This window comes from Malus sylvestris, chromosome 15, assembly GCF_916048215.2.
Source record: "Malus sylvestris chromosome 15, drMalSylv7.2, whole genome shotgun sequence".
Taxonomy (NCBI): Eukaryota; Viridiplantae; Streptophyta; class Magnoliopsida; order Rosales; family Rosaceae; genus Malus; species Malus sylvestris.
The window spans coordinates 52,453,039-52,471,482 of record NC_062274.1 but is presented as its reverse complement, the minus strand read 5'-3'; the positions used below and the strand labels follow the sequence as shown (position 1 = coordinate 52,471,482).

The 18,444-nt window shown below is 41.5% G+C and overlaps 1 protein-coding gene across 4 annotated transcripts; it reads right to left on the bottom strand.

The window, feature by feature from the left end:
- Positions 1-13,687: 13,687 nt before the first annotated feature.
- LOC126602419 (transcription factor TCP8-like) lies at positions 13,688-17,895 on the bottom strand. Of its 4 annotated transcripts, none has more exons than XM_050269272.1 (2): positions 15,565-17,895; positions 13,688-14,313 (listed from the first exon to the last, which is right to left on the bottom strand). In XM_050269272.1, the coding sequence occupies exon 1, from the start codon at positions 17,398-17,400 to the stop codon at positions 15,580-15,582; it is 1,821 nt and encodes a 606-aa protein (XP_050125229.1). In that variant the 5' UTR covers positions 17,401-17,895; the 3' UTR covers positions 13,688-14,313; positions 15,565-15,579. The 4 variants fall into 4 exon arrangements, with proteins under 4 accessions (XP_050125229.1, XP_050125230.1, XP_050125231.1 ...); XM_050269273.1 differs by having other exon boundaries at positions 13,688-14,302; XM_050269274.1 differs by lacking the exon at positions 13,688-14,313 and adding an exon at positions 14,572-14,863.
- Positions 17,896-18,444: the final 549 nt, after the last annotated feature.

The following is an 18,444-nucleotide window of genomic DNA, read 5'->3' as shown; positions in this document are numbered from 1 at the left end:
CGTGTCAATGTCAGAACAAAGCTAGAAACTCTTCTATAAAAGGAAATCATTCTTCCACAATATTTTTGGAATGTCATTTGTACTAAATCATTCACTTGTACTCACTAAAGGAGAGCTTGAACCTATGTACTTGTGTAAACCATTCACAATTAATGAGAACTCCTCTACTCTGTAAACGTAGCCAATCTGGGTGAACCACGTACATCTTGTGTTTGCTTCCCTGTCTCTATCCATTTACATACTTATCCACACTAGTGACTGGAGTAATCTAGCGAAGGTCACAAACTTAACACTTTTTGTTGTACCAAAGTCCTCACTGATTTTGTGCATCAACAGTGTTCAATGTCAATGCCTTGTGTCATGCAGTAATCATCAAAGGTTTGAGAATTGACGTGATAGGGTAATCTATGAACTATGCTTGTAACTTAATTATCTGAGCAAGAAGTCTCGCTAAAGTAGCATTTCGAGTAGACAAGAGGCAAACATGTGACCATCAAATAGATGCATCAACCAAAACCATAAATATCGAAATGGTCTACAAGGTGGTTGAATAGGCCGACAAATATCCCTTTGAATTCTTTGCAAAAATGATGGGGATTCAGCATCAATCATTAGTTGTGATGGTCTAATTACCAACTTCCCTTGATATTAAGCCTTTCAAGGGTTATCATTTGATATAGCAATGTGTCTGCTCAATAATTGATGTCCATTAGACTTGGTAATGATTCTATGCATCATGGTAGATCCTGGATGACCCAGACAGTCATGCCAAAGCATGTAAATTTTTGGATCAATGAACTTCTGGTTCATGACAGTATGTGCTTTAATTGTCTTTATGTAAGTATAGTACAATCCACTCGATAAACCACGCAACTTCTCCAATATACGCCTCTGGGTATCATTAGAGGTAATGCATATATATTCCACATTTTCTGCACTTTTCATTTCAATGTGGTATCCATTTAAACGTATATCTTTAAAACTCAACAAATTTTGAGTAGATCGAGTAGTGTACAACGCATTTAGTACGTCCATGTTGTTCCATTTGGTAACATGATCTAGGCCTTTCCTGAGCTTTCAATTATATCTGATTGGCTTGATATTGTTGTTGTTTGGTTGTAGCTTTGAAGAAGATGAAGCATAAAAAAGCAATAGGCCCATACGATATACCAATCGAAGTGTGGAAACTTTTGGGAGAGACAGGTATAACATGGCTCACTGACCTTTTCAATAGGATTTTGAAAACGAAGAAGATGCCAAATGAGTGGCGAACGAGCACTTTGGTGCCTATCTACAAGAATAAGGGCGACGTACAAAATTGCATGAACTATAGGGGTATTAAGCTAATGAGTCATACAATGAAGCTCTGGGAGAGAGTCATTGAGCATAGATTGAGGCAAGAGACACGGGTTTCGGACAACCAATTCGGGTTCATGCCAGGGCGCTCAACCATGGAGGCAATCTATCTCTTACGAAGATTGATGGAAAGATATAGAGATGGGAAAAAGGATTTACACATGGTCTTTATAGATTTGGAAAAAGTGTATGATAGGGTCCCAAGAGACATTCTTTGGAGGATTTTAGAGAAGAAAGGAGTACGAGTAGCATATATCCAAGCTATAAAGGATATGTATGAAGGAGCAAAGACTGCCGTAAGAACTCATGAAGGACAAACCGAAAGCTTTCCCATAACTGTAGGATTACATCAAGGCTCATCCTTAAATCTTTACCTTTTTGCGTTGGTAATGGATGAGTTAACAGGACATATTCAAGATGATATTCCTTGGTGTATGCTTTTCGCAGACGATATAGTGTTGATAGATGAAACTCAGGAAGGGGTAAATGCAAAGCTTAACCTTTGGAGAGAAGTGTTGGAATCTAAAGGTCTTCGCCTAAGCCGATCAAAGACAGAATATATGGAGTGCAAGTTCAGTGCAAATGGAGGCCAAAACGAGTTAAGGGTGAGGATCGGAGATCAAGAAATACCAAAGAGCGACCGTTTTCGTTACCTAGGATCTATCTTGCAAAAGAACGGAGAATTAGATGGAGATCTCAACCATAGAATACAAGCTGGATGGATGAAGTGGAAGAGTGCATCCGGCGTGTTGTGTGACCGCCGTATGCCACTGAAGCTCAAGGGAAAATTTTATAGGACGGCAATAAGGCCGGCGATGCTGTATGGCACAGAATGTTGGGCGGTGAAACATCAACACGTACACAAAATGGGTGTAGCGGAGATGAGGATGCTTCGTTGGATGTGTGGGCACACGAGAAAGGATAAGATTAGGAATGAGGATATCCGGGGTAAAGTAGGAGTAGCCGAAATTGAAGGAAAGATGAGAGAAAATCGGTTACGGTGGTTTGGACATGTGCAAAGAAGGCCTACTGACGCTCCGATTAGAAGATGCGACTATGGGACAGAGGTTCAGGGCCGAAGGGGTAGAGGAAGACCTAGGCAAACTTTGGAAGAGACTCTAAGAAAAGACTTAGAGTACTTGGATCTAACGAATGACATGACACAGGATCGAGCACAATGGCGTTCTAAGATTCATATAGCCGATCCCACTCAGTGACTTGGATTTTCCAAGTCTCCAACCGAGAAGTTTTCCTCACTCGGGAAATTAAGGGAACACTACCCCAACCTACATGCTCCACTCAGAAAGCTTCAACATACAAGCTTCAACAAAAGAAAATTCAAAGAACTTAGCGAAGAAGGCTTTGGTGTATTTAACACAATACGTTGAAATGAAGGAAAGCTTATTTATTGATATCCCCGATAAGTTACAAATATGTACATATACATGAGTCAAAATAAACACACAAGAGGGAGCCTTCACAAAGGTTGCTTAGGAGAAGTCTCAGCAGTCGGTAGAGCCCCAGAAAGAGAAGGCACCGGAGGGGGATCATTTGGAGCCTCAGTACTGGACAGAACCCTAGAAGGAGGAGGCATCAGAGGTTGATCATTTGGAGCTTCATTACGCGGTACAGCCCCAGAAGACGATGGCAATAAATGTCTTTGGAACAAACCCACAAATCTCTGATGATCAAGTAAAACCTGACCATCAGTTTCCTTCATCTGGTCAAGCTTCCTCTTCATGTTTGTAGCATAGTCATGTGCGAGCCGGTGCAACTGTTTATTCTCATGCTTGAGCCCTCTAATCTCCTGTTTGAGACTCATCACTTCAGCCGCCAATGATTCAACTTGGCGGGTTCGAGCAAATAGGCGTTGGGCCATATTAGACACAGAACCTGCACACTGAACACTGAGAGCCAGCGAATCCTTAACAGCTAACTCATCAGACCGTTTGGAAAGTAGTCTGTTATCTTTGGGAGTGAGAAGGTTCCTGGCCACCACCGCAGCGGTCATATCATTCTTCATCACGGAATCCCCAACGGTAAGAGGACCAGTAGGGGAGACGAATGATGGGCGCCATATGTTGTCTGGAGAAGGCGGGGCTGCCTCTTCAACAAGGTTCAAGTCAAAACGACGGTCGGAGGGGCCAGACATTTTCAAAGGTGTTGAAGAGAGAAGAGGTCGGACAAATCAAGATCTTAGAAGTGCAAGAATGAAGCTTCTACTGGTGGAGATTCAAGTGTGCTTTGGAACTTAATGCCAGCCCCTATAAAAATCTGCACTCGACGGAGCTTCAGAAATCGAAGAGGCGCCTGCTCAGAAATCGAAGAGGCGTTTGCTTTCTTAAAAGTTGGGCTGCTTAGAGATCATGAGGTTTGATCTCAGAAATCGAAGAGGCGTTTGCTTTCTCAAAAGTTGGGCTGCTCAAAGACCACGAAGGCCGATCTCAGAAATCGAAGAGGCGCTCGCTTTCTCAAAAGCTGGGCTCCCTAGAGACCACGAGGGCGATCTCAGAAATCGAAGAGGCACCTACTTTTCCAACCTTGTCAGCACCTGTCACACGCACACTCAGCTTTGCGGAAATTATGGGCATTCTGTCAAACACTTCTGGGGAAGTAGAAAACACATGAATCTTACTGTTCAATCACCCACTTCCCACACGCAACAATAGCTCATGGGTACCACAGATAACTTTGCCAAAGTTCTCTGCCAAAGTTGAGCACGTGAAGCTTGCAGCTCCCACTACATCGCTCTGACCAAGAAGGGTAAAAGAATAGCAAAGAAACAGCACTAACAAAGTTTAGACCCATAAATTTTGAAGGTCTAGCTACCATATTATTACCCACAAGGGTAAAGGAACAGTACCACTGCTGGATAATTGGAAAGTCCTTGTGTGTCAACCTATGTGCTTCGTGGCAAGGTAGACTAGCAAACATGCCCAACCTTTACTCACATTCGAGAAAACACTCCCAATAAGATTGGTTGCTCCAAAATCGAAGAGGCACCGTCCTCCGAATCTAAAGAGCCAGACTCCCAACATGACTACTTTCTTAAAAATCGAAGAGAGGGTAAAGGAACAGTACCATTGCTGGATAATTGGAAAGTCCCTGTGTGTCAACCTCTGTGCTTCGTGGCAAGGTAGACTAGCAAACATGCCCAACCTTTACTCACATTCGAGAAAACACTCCCAACAAGATTGCTTGCTCCGAAATCGAAGAGGCACCGCCCTCCGAATCTCGAGAGCCAGACTCCCAACATGATTACTTTCTCAAAAATCGAAGAGACACTGCTCCCTGAATCTCGAGAGCCAGACCCCCAGCATGATTGCTTTCTCAAAAATCGATGAGGCATCGTTCTCCGAATCAATCGAAGAGGCGCTCGCTTTCTCAAAAGCTGGGCTGCTCAGAGACCACGAGGGCCGATCTCAGAAATCGAAGAGGCACCTACTTTTCTAGCCTTGTCAGCACCTGTCACACGCACACTCAGCTTTGCAGAAATTATGGGCATTATGTCGAAGACTTCTGGTGAAGTAGAAAACACATGAATCTTACTGTTCAATCACCCACTTCCCACACGCAACAATAACTCATGGGTACCACAGATAACTTTGCCAAAGTTCTCTGCCAAAGTTGAGCACGTGAAGCTTGCAGCTCCCACTACATCGCTCTGACCAAGAAAGGTAAAAGAATAGCAAAGAAACAGCACTAACAAAGTTTAGACACATAAATTTTGAAGGTCTAGCTACCATATTATTACCCACAAGGGTAAAGGAACAGTACCACTGCTGGATAATTGGAAAGTCCCTGTGTGTCAACCTCTGTGCTTCGTGGCAAGGTAGACTAGCAAACATGCCCAACCTTTACTCACATTTGAGAAAACACTCCCAACAAGATTGCTTGCTCCAAAATCGAAGAGGCACTGTCCTCCGAATCTCGAGAGCCAGACTCCCAACATGACTACTTTCTCAAAATCGAAGAGAGGGTAAAGGAACAATACCATTGCTGGATAATTGAAAAGTCCCTGTGTGTCAACCTTTGTGCTTCGTGGCAAGGTAGACTAGCAAACATACCCAACCTTTACTCACATTCGAGACAACACTCCCAACAAGATTGCTTGCTCCAAAATCGAAGAGGCACCGCCCTCCGAATCTCGAGAGCCAGACTCCCAACATGATTACTTCCTCAAAAATCGAAGAGACACTGCTCTCCGAATCTCGAGAGTCAGACCCCCAGCATGATTGCTTTCTCAAAAATCGAAGAGGCATCGTTCTCCGAATCTCGAGAGCCAGATACCACAGACCACTTTTTCAAAGTGCTCTGACAAAGTTAAAACATGTGAAACTGGCAGCTCCCACAACCGTGCTATGACCAAGCAGGGTAAAGGAATAGCATTACTACTTGTTGTTAGGGAGACTCCTATATATGTCGACCTCCATCCCCAACGGACAGGCAGACCTGCAAAAATGCTCAACCCTTCATCATATCTGAGAGGGCACTCCCAACAAAGCCTTTCGAAATATTCAGCTTTCTTTCCCCCCGATAATACCTCTGCAAACAAGCTATACTAGAGCAAGAATATCTCATATCATCAGGGTTAAAAGCAAGAGTATCCCATATCATGCTTTTTCCTTGTCTTTTCTTTTGGCCTTGTTTTTACCTGCAAGACAAGGAGAAAGAGAGCAATCAGTCAGCACTTGGAATCAAGCTTCCAGCCAGGAACTGACTGCCTGGAACCCCTTACCTGATTACTTACCTGGCATTGCTCTCGAGTACTCATCTTCAACATCCTATGTTTCCAGGGAAGATTCCGCATCTGCTTGAGGAACAGATAGGGCAAGTGCGAAGGATACAAGGAAGCATGTGGAGACAAGCGTAACAGCACACATGCCGATACATCCATTACTCTGTCAAAAGCAAAAGTATCCCATATCAGCAGGGTGGAACGTACTCTAGATTTGATGGACTTGTTTTGACCCTCAAATTCTTCAGTTGGCCTTATACTCTGGAGGAAACCAGAAAACCCTCCAGCTCAGTTCAAGAATAAGCCTGTGGAAAGTTACTTCTTCAAAAGCAAAAGTATCTCATATCATCTCTTCTCATTTTTCTTCTCTTTATCCTTCATGTTGCTGCAAGATGGGGAGAAGGTGAACAATTAGTCGGAGCTCTGATTGCTTACCTTGTCTGTCACCTCTTTCAGCAGACCCCCTAGCTCGGCGACTTGGGGGACTCCTACTACATGGTTTGTATCGCGCTTGACCAAGCCTGAAACTACAAGTAAGCTTCAAGTGAAATTGATACATTACCTTGTGCATCTCCACCAGTTAAAGATACCACCCCTGGATGGAGGAAGAGTACTTCCAGAGAAGATGCCACATCTACCTATGAGACAGATAAGGCAAGTCAAGACGACACCACACTCCGATACTTAGAAGTTTCGTGATTACGAGATCATTCTCCCACAATATTTCCTAATGTCATTTGTACTAAATCATTCACTTGTACTCACTAAAGGAGAGCTTGAACCTATGTACTTGTGTAAACCCTTCACAATTAATGAGAACTCTTCTATTCCGTGGACGTAGCCAATCTGGGTGAACCACGTACATCTTGTGTTTGCTTTCCTATCTCTATCCATTTATATACTTATCCACACTAATGACCGGAGCAATCTAGCGAAGATCGCAAAAAGCGACCGTTTTTGCTACCTAGGATCTATCTTGCAAGAGAACGGAGAATTAGATGGAGATCTCAACCATAGAATACGAGCTGGATGGAAAGAGTGCATCCGGCGTGTTGTGTGACCGTCGTAGGCCACTGAAGCTCAAGGGAAAATTTTATAGGACGGCAATAAGGCCAGCGATGTTGTATGGCACAGAATGTTGGGTGGTGAAGCATCAACACGTACACAAAATGGGTGTAGCGGAGATGAGGATGCTTCGTGGGATGTGTGGGCACACGAGAAAGGATAAGATTGGGAATGAGGATATCCGAGGTAAAGTAGGAGTAGCCGAAATTGTAGGAAAGATGAGAGAAAATCGGTTCCGATGATTTGGACATGTGCAAAGAAGGCCGACTGACGCTCCGGTTCGAAGATGTGACTACGGGACAGAGGTTCAGGGCCGAAGGGGTAGAGGAAGACCTAGGAAAACTTTGGAAGAGACTCTAAGAAAAGACTTAGAGTACTTGGATCTAACGGAGGACATGATACAAAACCGAGCACAATGGCGTTCTAGGATTCATATAGCCGACCCCACTTAGTGGGAAAAGGCTTTGTTGTTGTTGTTGTTGTTGGCTTGATATTGTTGTTACCTTTACTTGTGTAAGCATCAAACTTGAGAAATATTTTCGATCTTGAAGTATTGCATATGTGGTTGTGCTATATGCATGACAAATATCTCCACCATTACTCTTGTTTTCAAAATAACCATTGTTTTTATCTATGCTCTCTGAGTAAGGGAATCATAGTTAAAACTAATTTATTCTTAATAATTTTATTGAAAGAAAATGCGAGCTTTAAACTACAAATTCAGATAATAAGAGTACATCAAACAGAAATGATTTAATTGGACCGATACAGTTCATTCCCTCTTTCCACAATGAAATTTGAGACATCCAATTGGGTTGTGTTCAATTGCCCTAATAAATCAAACAATGGATCAAGTATATCCATTGGTTTAGCCTGATTGAGAAAATTGGTTTCGACACCCTTTTCCTTGAGGGAGACATGATACAAGTCCACCATATGTTTTGGGGCACGACAGGTACGTGCAAAGTGCCAAATGCCACCACACCTATGGCAAGCTCCTTTAGGATTTTTAAGAGTTTTATTCATATGAGCTTTACCTTTGTGGCGATATACATTTTTGAAGATCGGGCCTAAATTATGTCTTGCACCCTGGTTGTGAAATTGGACACCATGATTCTTACCTTTCTCGTTCCATCAGCCTTGCCTGTGGCCACGTCCTCGTTTGTAATTATTGCCACAATAGGATGTGGTATTCATTTTAAGGGAAACATCATTCACTTTTGGGAATGACCCCGATCCAGTAGGTCGAGACTGATAATTTTTCATCAAAAACTCATTTTTTTTGTTTAGCCACAAGGAGCACCAATATTAGCTAGTTGTACTAGTAAATCCTCGCTCTCTATACTGCTGTTGCAGGAGCACGTTGAAGGCATGATAGGTGCTGAAAGTCTTTTCTAGCATATCTTTCTCAGTGATAGTCTCCCCACAAAGCCTCATCTGGGAGCTAATTCTGAACATTGCAAAGTTGTACTCAGCTACCGTCTTGAAATCTTGGATCTTTAGATGTGTCCAAACAAGGCCTTGGAATAATCACCATTTTCTGGTGATTGTATCTATTTCTCAATGTCTTCCATATGGCTAATGGATCTTTAACCGTTAGGTACTCGCTCTTCAGCCCTTCATCAAGGTGGCGATGGATAAAGATCATGGCATTTGCCCAATCTTGAGAGGATGCATTGTTTTCCTCCTTGATGGTTTCTCCAAGATTCCCTGCCTCCAGATGGATCTTGGTATCCACTACCCAGGTAACGTAATTCTTCCCAGTAATATCCAGGGCAACAAAATCAAGTTTTGCCAAGTTCGCCAGTTTCTTTTCTAAAAGAAAATTGAGATTTGTAAGAACTTGCAATAATATGTATTCTGGAAGAATGTAGTGTTAGAACTTTTGGTTCTTACAACTTTTTCATTTTGATCTTCAAGCCAAAAAGGTAAGCACTCAAAATTTCAGGCTTGAGATTTACATGATCAATAAGGAGGGCGATTGTACCGCACCACTCTCATTGAAATAATATAGCATAGGGTGTGTGATTATAATGCACCACTCAAGCAGTAGGAAAAATTAAATATGTAGAGTAGGGTGGGCGATTATACCGCACCACCTAAAATTGCAGTAAAATTAAATCTGTAGTTCAAGATGGGCGATTATACCGCACCATCTTTGATCGCAGTAAAATTAACATAAATAAACACTGGGTTAGTATTCAAAAGCTACACTAAATAAGAAATCAAAATTATAAGTAATTGTTATATTGAGAACTAGAAGCAGGCACGGTGTTAGCATCTTCACGAGGCTATATCAAGCAGGTAAAGCAGAGGATGAAGAAGAACAGTAAAATCCTTGGAGGAAGCATTTTTTAGCGAAAGGAGATGAGAACTGGTTAAGGTTAGAGAGTCATGTTGATAAATTGTTATAAATAGGAAAAAGTTAGAGAGGTAACCTTTACTAGGGACAGAAGAGAAGCGGGTGCTAGATATCACACTGCTTAGTTTTGTAACTATAACACAAAAGATTGCAGGAAAATGAGGAAGGGAGGGATACTGATATTATTGCTTTACTTGTTTTCTTTGTTGTGTATTGTAATCACACACGGAGCACTCTATATATAGAGCCACATCCGTGACAAACCAAAAAGTGAAATGTTGAAAAATTCCTATAATAACAATCATACTACTGTGGCCTTTTTGAAAACTTCACATAATAACAAATACACTATTGTGGGCATTCATTCTCATAATTTTACAACAATTACATATTAATCTTGGATTTCCTCCACACCATTCTAGAAATTGAATTCCAGAAAATAAACAAAAATGACCAAAAAAAATAACCAACTGTTGTAAAATTATGAGAATTAATGCCCACAATAGTGTATTTGTTATTATGTGAAGTTTTCAAAAAGACCACATTAGTATGATTGTTATTATGTAAAGTTTTGAACATTTCACTTTTTGGTTTGTCACGGATGTGGCTCTATATAAAGAGCACTCTGCATGTGATACAATACACAGAAAAGAAAATAAATAAAGCAATAATATCACTATCCTTCCCTTCCTCTTTTTCCTGCAATCTTTTGTTTTATAGTTACGAAACTAAACAGTGTGATATCTAGCACCAGCTTGTCTCTTGTCCCTAGTAAAGGTTATCTCTCTAACTTTTTCCTATTTATAACAATTTATCAGCACGACTCACTAATGTTAACCAATTCTCATTACCCTTCGCCGAAAAATGCTTCCTCCAAGGATTTTACTGTTCTTTTTCCTCCTCTGCCTCACCTGTTTGATGTACGCTTGCCAAGATCTGTTAGCACCATGCATGCTCCTAGTTCTCAATATAACAATTACTTATATTTTTTTTATTTCTTGTTTGGTGTAGCTCCTGACTACTAACCCAGTGTTTATTTATGTTAATTTTACTGCAATCAAAGATGATGTGGTACAATCGCCCATCTTGAACTGCAGATTTAATTTTACTGCAATTTTAGATGGCGGTATAATCGCCCATCCTGCTCTACCGATTTAAATTTTCCTGTTGCTTGAGTGGTGCAATACAATCGCCCACCATATCCTATATTGTTTCAATTAGATGGCTAACTTGCTGTGGTTTGGCCGGAAAACGACTCAAAAGTCTATACACGGCCACTTTCGAGTAGTTTTATGGCCAAACCACGGTGAGTTAGATATCGAAAAAGGTACCATTCTCTACGTCTCATCGAGAAGTATGATTTTTGTTTTTGAATCACTTGATTTTGTTGAGTATTGAAGAAGTTATGAACGTTTAAAGTTTACCCAGTTTCCGGCGAGTTTTCCAGCTTTCTCTCGAACCAGTCAACTTTGAGGCTATTTTCTGGCCATCTCTGGTACCCATTGGGCTTCTAAATAGGTATAATATTATTCTACACTTTCCTATCTTTATTTTGATATATTATGGGTCGAATTTGGTTAAGAAATGATTGAGTTACGAAGCTTTGAAAATTGCTCAAACTTCCGGCTAAGAGCTCAAGGACACTTAACGGAGTTTTTAACGGAATGACCAAAATGATGGATGGTGGACAATCTCAGGGACCACTTTGATTGATTTGAAATGTTAGGGACCAAAGTGATGAGTTATGCAAATCTCAGGGACCATTTTGGCTATTTAGCCTTAAGATATTTGTCTTGCAGACAACACAACCACACATACAATAATTCAAGATCAAAAATATTTCTCAAACTTGATGCTTACAAAAGTAAAGGTAACAACAATATCAGGCCAATCAGATATAATTAAAGGCTCAGGAAAGGCCCATATCATGTTACCAAATGGAACAATATTGTCCATACAAAATGCGTTGTATGTTACTCGATCTACTTGAAATTTGTTGAGTTTTAAAGACATACATTTAAATGGATACCACATTGAAACGAAAAGTGCAAAAAATGTGGAATATATATGCATTACCTCTAATGATACCCTTAAGCGTATATTGGAGAAGTTGTGTGGTTTATCGAGTGAATTATACTATACATACATAAAGACAATTGAAGCATAAACTGTCATGAACCAGAAGTTCATTGATCCAAAAATTTACATGCTTTGGCATGACCGTCTGGGTCATCCAGGATCTAGCATGATGCGTAGAATCATTATCAACTCTAATGGACATCCATTATTGAGCGGACACATTGCTATATCAAATGATAACCCTTTCAAGGCTTGTTATCAAGGGAAGTTGGTAATTAAACCATCATAACTAAAGATTGATGCTGAATCCCCATCATTTTTTGCAAAGAATTCAAGAGGATATTTATGGGCCTATTCAACCACCTTGTGGACCATTTTGATACTTTATGGTTTTGGTTGATGCATCTACCCGATGGTCACATGTTTGCCTCTTGTCTACTCGAAATATTGCTTTTGCCAGACTTCTTGCTTAGATAATTAAGTTGCGAGCACAGTTCCCAGATTACCCTATTAAGTCAATCCGACTTGATAGCGCTGGTGAATTTACGTCTCAAACCTTTGATAATTACTGCATAACACAAGGCATTGATGTTTAACACCTATTCCTCATGTCCATACTCAAAATGGTTTAGCAAAAGCATTTATAAGATGTTTCAATTAATAGCTCACACTCTGCTCATTAAAACAAAATTGCCAGTTTCTGCATGGGGACATGCCATCTTACATGCTGCATGATTGGTTCGATTGAGACCTATAGCCAATCATCAATACTCCCCAGTACAACTCGTATTTAGGCATCAACCAAACATTTCACATTTATGAGTTTTTGGTTGTGCTGTTTATGTGCCTATTGTACCATCACAACGCACTAAAATGGGACCTTAGCGCAGATTGGGAATTTATGTGGTTTTGATTCACCATCTATCATTAGATATTTGGAACCCTTGACTGGTGATATGTTTACAGCTCGTTTTGTGGATTGTCACTTTGATGAGACTGTCTTCCTATTGTTAGGGGGAGAAAATACCATTCCAGAAGAACGACAAGAGCTGACATGATTGTACCCACCTTATCTCATTTTGACCCACGAAGCACTCAATGTGAAAATGAAGTGAAAATGATTGTTCATCTTTAAAGTATTGCTAATCAAATGCCAGATGCATTTAATGATGCTACGAAAGTGACAAAATCACATATACCAGTTGTAAATGCGCCTACAAGAATTGTGCACTCCTGAAGCGTGGTAGACCCACAAGTTCAAAAGATTCAGCCCCTCGAAAAAGAAAGATAAGGACACAAATGAATCCAAATGAAATCATTCAGGAAAAGAAAAAGAATGACAAATCCACATTTCATGATTCTTAAAAACAAAATGTCATTGATGAGACGCATGTCCCTGAAGAGACAGAAGTACATGAAAGCAAAGAAATCTCCATAAATTATGCATGTACTAATGAATTGTGGGATCGAAATAAAATAATCATCGACAACATGTTTGCATTCGTAATAGCCACTAAAATCATATTAAGCGATGATATTGAGCCCAGTTGTGTTGATGAATGCAAACAGAGATAAGATTGGCCTAAGTGGAAAAATGCAATTCATGCATAATTAAATTCCTTAGAAAGGCGAAGTGCTTTTGGACCTGTAGTCCAAACCCCGCCTGGTGTAAACCCTGGGGGTTACAAATGGGTATTCACAAGAAAGCACAATGAGATAAACGAGATTGCAAGATATAAAGCACGACTCGTTGCACAAGGTTTTTCACAAAGACCTAGAATTGATTATGAGGAGACATACTTTCCTGTAATGGATGCAATTACATTCTGTTACTTAATAAGTTTGGTGGTTTCAGAAAAACTTAACATGCGACGTATGGATGTCATCACCGCATATCTATATAGAGAATTAAATACTGACATATATATGAAGGTCCCATAATGACTTAAGTTGCCTTAAACGACTAACAAACCACGAGGTATGCTCTTAATCAAATTAAGGCGATCATTATATGGGCTGAAACAATCTGGACGAATATGGTATAATCATCTCAATGAATATTTGATCAAAGAAGGATATACCAACAGTGTCATTTGCCCTTATATGTTCATTAAGAAATCAAATTCTGGATTTGGTATAGTAGCAGTATATGTTGATGATATGAACTTAGTTGGAACCCTTGAAGAGCTCTATAAAACTGCTAAATATCTGAAAAGAAAAATTTGAAATGAAAGACCATGGAAAACAAAATAATGTCTCGGCCTGCAAATCGAACATTGTGCTAATGGAATTTTGGTCTTTCAATCAGCTTACATTGAAAAAATCCTGAAGCGATTTGGCATGGACAAGGCTTATCCACTCAGCACGCCAATGGTCGTTCGTTCTCTGTACATTAAGAAATATCCATTCCGTCCAAAAGAAAATGATGAAATGGTCTTTGGTCCAGAAGTATCATATATGAGTACAATATGTGCTTTATTGTATTCAGCACAATGTACTAAACCAGATATAGCTTTTTCAGTCAACTTGTTAGCAAGGTATAACTCTGCTCCAACAATTCGTCACTGGAAAGGAGTCAAATATGTTTTACGATACCTTCGTGAGACAACAGACATGGGTCTCTTCTACTTAGAGAAATCCACAAATGACCAGATCCTTGTTGGATATAGAGATGTTGGTTTTCTCTTTGGTCCACATAAAGCCTGCTCACAAACTGTATATGTGTTCACTAATGGAGATACAACAATTTCATGGTGCTTAACAAAGAAAACATTAGTTGCTACATCTTCCAATCATTTTGAAATACTTGCTTTACATGAAGCAAGTCGTGAATGTTCTTGGTTAAGATAAATGATCCATCATATCCAGAATTCATGTGGTCTACCTTCAAAGACAGACACTCCAACTATCATTCATGAAGATAATGCAGCCTATGTTGCCTAAATGAAGGAATGATTCATCAAGGGCGAAATAACTAAACACATATTTCCAAAGTTTTTTAGTGCACATGAGCTTCCGAAGGCTAAAGTTATTGAAGTCAGACAAATCTGTTCCAATGAAAATTTGGCAAACCTATTTACCACATCTCTACCAAAGTGCACGTTTCAGACGCTAGTGCATGGTATCGGATTACGTCGACTTACCAATCAGTTAAACTTGAAGAACGCGAAATCAGGGGGAGATACATATTAAGGGGAGCATCCATGATACGTACATGTTGAACTCGTTTTCCTTCGACTAGGATTTTTCCCACTAGGTTTTTCCTATATAACGAGGCAACATAAGCATACTTAACACTATATCAACAATCCAAGCAAAGTTGTACTCTTTTTCTTTCGCTACAGCTTTTCCCACTGGGTTTTTCCGAGCAAAGTTTTAACTAGGCAACTAATGTTGAAATGTGGGCATCTAAGGGGGAGTGTTGTAAAATTATGATAATGAATGCCCACAGTAGTGTATTTGTTATTATATGAAGTTTTCAAAAATGCCACAGTAGTATGATTGTTATCATGTGAAGTTTTCAACATTTCACTTTTTGGTTTGTCATGGATGTGGCTCTATATAAAGAGCACTCCGTGTGTGATTATAATACACAGAAAAGAAAAGTAAAGCAATAATATATATCATTATCCCTCCCTTCCTCTTTTTCCTGCAATCTTTTGTTTTATAGTTACGAAACTAAACGGTATGATATCTAGCACCCGCTTAAATGAAACCTATCTTTTCATGTACCTCTCTAACTTCTCTCATGGTTCAATACAAATCCATGCACTCATCTCATTACAAATTCAACTTCCAAATCTGCAAAAACACAAACCCAACAAATCTCTAGTGTTCCTGCTCATCCTCTAATTAATATTAATTAATTAAATGAAAAATTGGAAGGAGGACTGCAATAACCAAGCTGCATGCCAATGCCATCATGTAAATTACACAAAAATAAAAATAAAAATAAAAAACTGACCATATATTATTCATGTCATTGAGAACTGTTTGGGCCTTCATCTCCACTATCCGTAGTTTGATGCTGGTGGTGTTGTTGTTGATGATGATCCAACGGATGCTGATGATTCTGCTGGTGATCGGAATTCATATTTAAACCTCCTCTAGAGTAAGCATTAAGCGCTGCCAGCATGCCTAAATTCGACTCGGAAACTCCGAGGCCGAGATGCTGAGACGGTTGTTGCTGCATTAGCATGGAGCCCAACTGGAGGGGACTCCCTCGGCTGCCGGCTTGCTGGAATTCAAGACTGCCCGGAAGATTGAACCTCGGCATGAAATGTAATGGCGCTTGCAATGTGCTTACGTGACTGGCGGTTGCGGACGGGAATGTCCACATTTGGGTTGCTTCTGAAGGACCTGCCCCAGATGTTCCGGTGGCCATAGAAGGTACAGCCGAACCAGCAGTTACTGGCAGCATCCAGAATGTGCTGCCAGCACCGCTTGTTGGGGCTGGTGCCACTGCCCACATCGCAGTGGCGGGTAAGATGTTTGAAGGCCTCAAAACCCCGGAAGAATAAGATCCTAGCTCCTCTCCCTGCTGCTGCTGTTTTGGCAATTGTAACCCACAACTACTCCCACCCTTAAATGCCTTGTTCCTGGACGGCGATCCTACTCCACCACCGCTGCCGCTTTCTCCTCGCTCTTGATTGTCATCCTTGAACAAATCTTCTCTAAAGCGTTTTCTCATATAATTCTCAGTCGATTCTCCACCGCCGCCTCCGCCACTGTCTCCGCCGCCACTTGGAAGCGCTTCTGCAATTTCATCTGCTGTCATGAGAGGAGACTGATGCGGCTGATGATGATGCTGTGGATGCTGCTGCTGCTGCTGTTGAGGTTGTTGATGAAACCCCAACAGACCCGAATGGGCAAAACCCTCGTCGTAGTGAGGGCGGTGGGTGAGAGCCAAGGCGCCGTGAAAGGAGTGAGGGGCGGACTTGGAAGGCGGAGCAGAGAGACTTGACCCACTGCTGCGCAGGGATATGTTCAAGGTTGAGAAATTGGCTGGGATGGTGCCTGTTCCGGTAGTGGCGATGATGGAAGGCTCAGCTTGCTGGAGGAGCCACTCGATGGTCTCGCCGTCAGACTTATGTCCCAGTTCTCTGGTCAACTGGAAGACTCTGGCCGCGCAGGTTGCCGGCATTCGTATGCGTCGGCCTCTGCCTTCAACTTTTGTGTGTCGGTCCTTGGTGGATCGTTTGGCCACTGGAGTCGTTGTTGCTGCTGCTGCTGGAGGCGGAGTGGTGGCGGGTGAAATGGTCAGTTGCTGTTGAATTTGGTTATTTTTGGCGGAGTCGAGAAGGGAGCCGGGTCTGGTGGGTGGGTGGGGATCGGATCTGGTGGCGATGGCGAGGGAGGCGTCGACTAGTTGGGGAGGGGCGGTGGAGGTGGAAGTGGAGGAGGGGGAGGAGGTGGAGGAGGAAGAGGAGAAAGATGAGGAGGAAGGAGCAGAAGTTGTTGGTGGTGGTGGGGTAGAATGGGAAGTGGTGGTGAGGCCAGCTTGAATTGAGATGGAGCCCATGGAAGGATGTCCTCCTCCTCCTCCCCCTCCTCCTGAAGAAGATCTGATGCCATCAAAGGGGCCCACAAAGTGGGAAGAAGAAGAAGAAGAATAAGAGGAAGAGGAGGAGGGGTGTTGTTGTTGGTGGTGGTGTTGGAATTTTTGTTGAAGATGAGGAAGAAGATGGTGGTGGTGGAGACTTGTGGTGTTGTTAGAAGTGGAAGTGGAAGTGTTGCTGTTTTGCTGCTGCTGCTGCTGCTGCTTCTTGTTGTTGTTGGGTTGGAAATTTGATAAGTCCATTTGGTAGGGAAGGGTTTGGACTTGGAGGAAGAGAGAGATGATATCTTTATTTTTATGTGTTTTTTTGTTTCTTGGGTTTTAAGTTGCTGTTGGCTGATTGATCTTGATCCACTTCGTCTCTCTCTCACTCATCAGTCATCCACAATAGTAATTTTCTTTTTCTTCTCTCTCGTCTTTCTCTCTCTTGAGCTGGGTTGGACTTTGGACTTTAGAGAGAGAGAGAGAGGGGGTGAGGTGGAGTGAGAATCTCTTTAAAAATATGGCAGGGTTTGGATTGGAGTTGGACCAAGCTAAGACCAACTAAGAGTGAGTTTGTGGGGTTCTTACTTTCTTGGTCTATGATTAACTCTTGTCCTTCCCCTGCGCAGCACCAGAAGTAGCACTTACTCTTTAGAGAGAGAAATATCTAAGAGAGAGAAATTAGGTCAAGCAGGTGAGGGTCCTTTGTGGTGGAGCTACTAGCTATGAGGAAGGAAGTAAGACAAGAGAAAGAGAAAGAGAAGACCCCTCCGCCCTCCACTCGTGGGGTCTGGTAAAAGGAATGATAGGAATCCACCTCTCTTTTTTACACCCACATTTATGCCTGCCTGAACCCCTCCTCGTCCCCAGTAATTTTGTTCATATTTTTTTGGTTTTACATCCAACAGTCTCTCTCTCTCTCTCTCTCTCTCTCTCTCTATAAACATTCTCCTTAATTTTCCTATTCTTTTTTTTCTGTGCTTTGAAAACCCAAAGTCACCCACCCAACCAACACTGTTCTAGGGGCAACTTGGTCTTCTCAAGAGTCCTCCAGCGGCCCTTTTAACAATAATAGAGGTGCCCACATTCATAAACAAGATAAATATCAGAGTTTTCCACTCATATATTTCTTTTACCATTCTGCAGAATTTCAGGGTCAGACCAGAATATGTTATGAAATGGTAAATTACTGATATAGGAGGGAGGGAGGGAGTGGGAGGGTGAGTCAAGTTTCTCCCAGTCGAGAGCAGGGAAGCAAGCGGCAAGCAGCTAGACGGCGCACGTAAGCATGCAGATAAAAGCATC

Coding starts and splice junctions, on each gene's coding strand:
- LOC126602419 (XM_050269272.1), bottom strand. CDS start 17,400: ATGGACTTATCAAATTTCCAACCCAACAACAACAAGAAGCAGCAGCAG.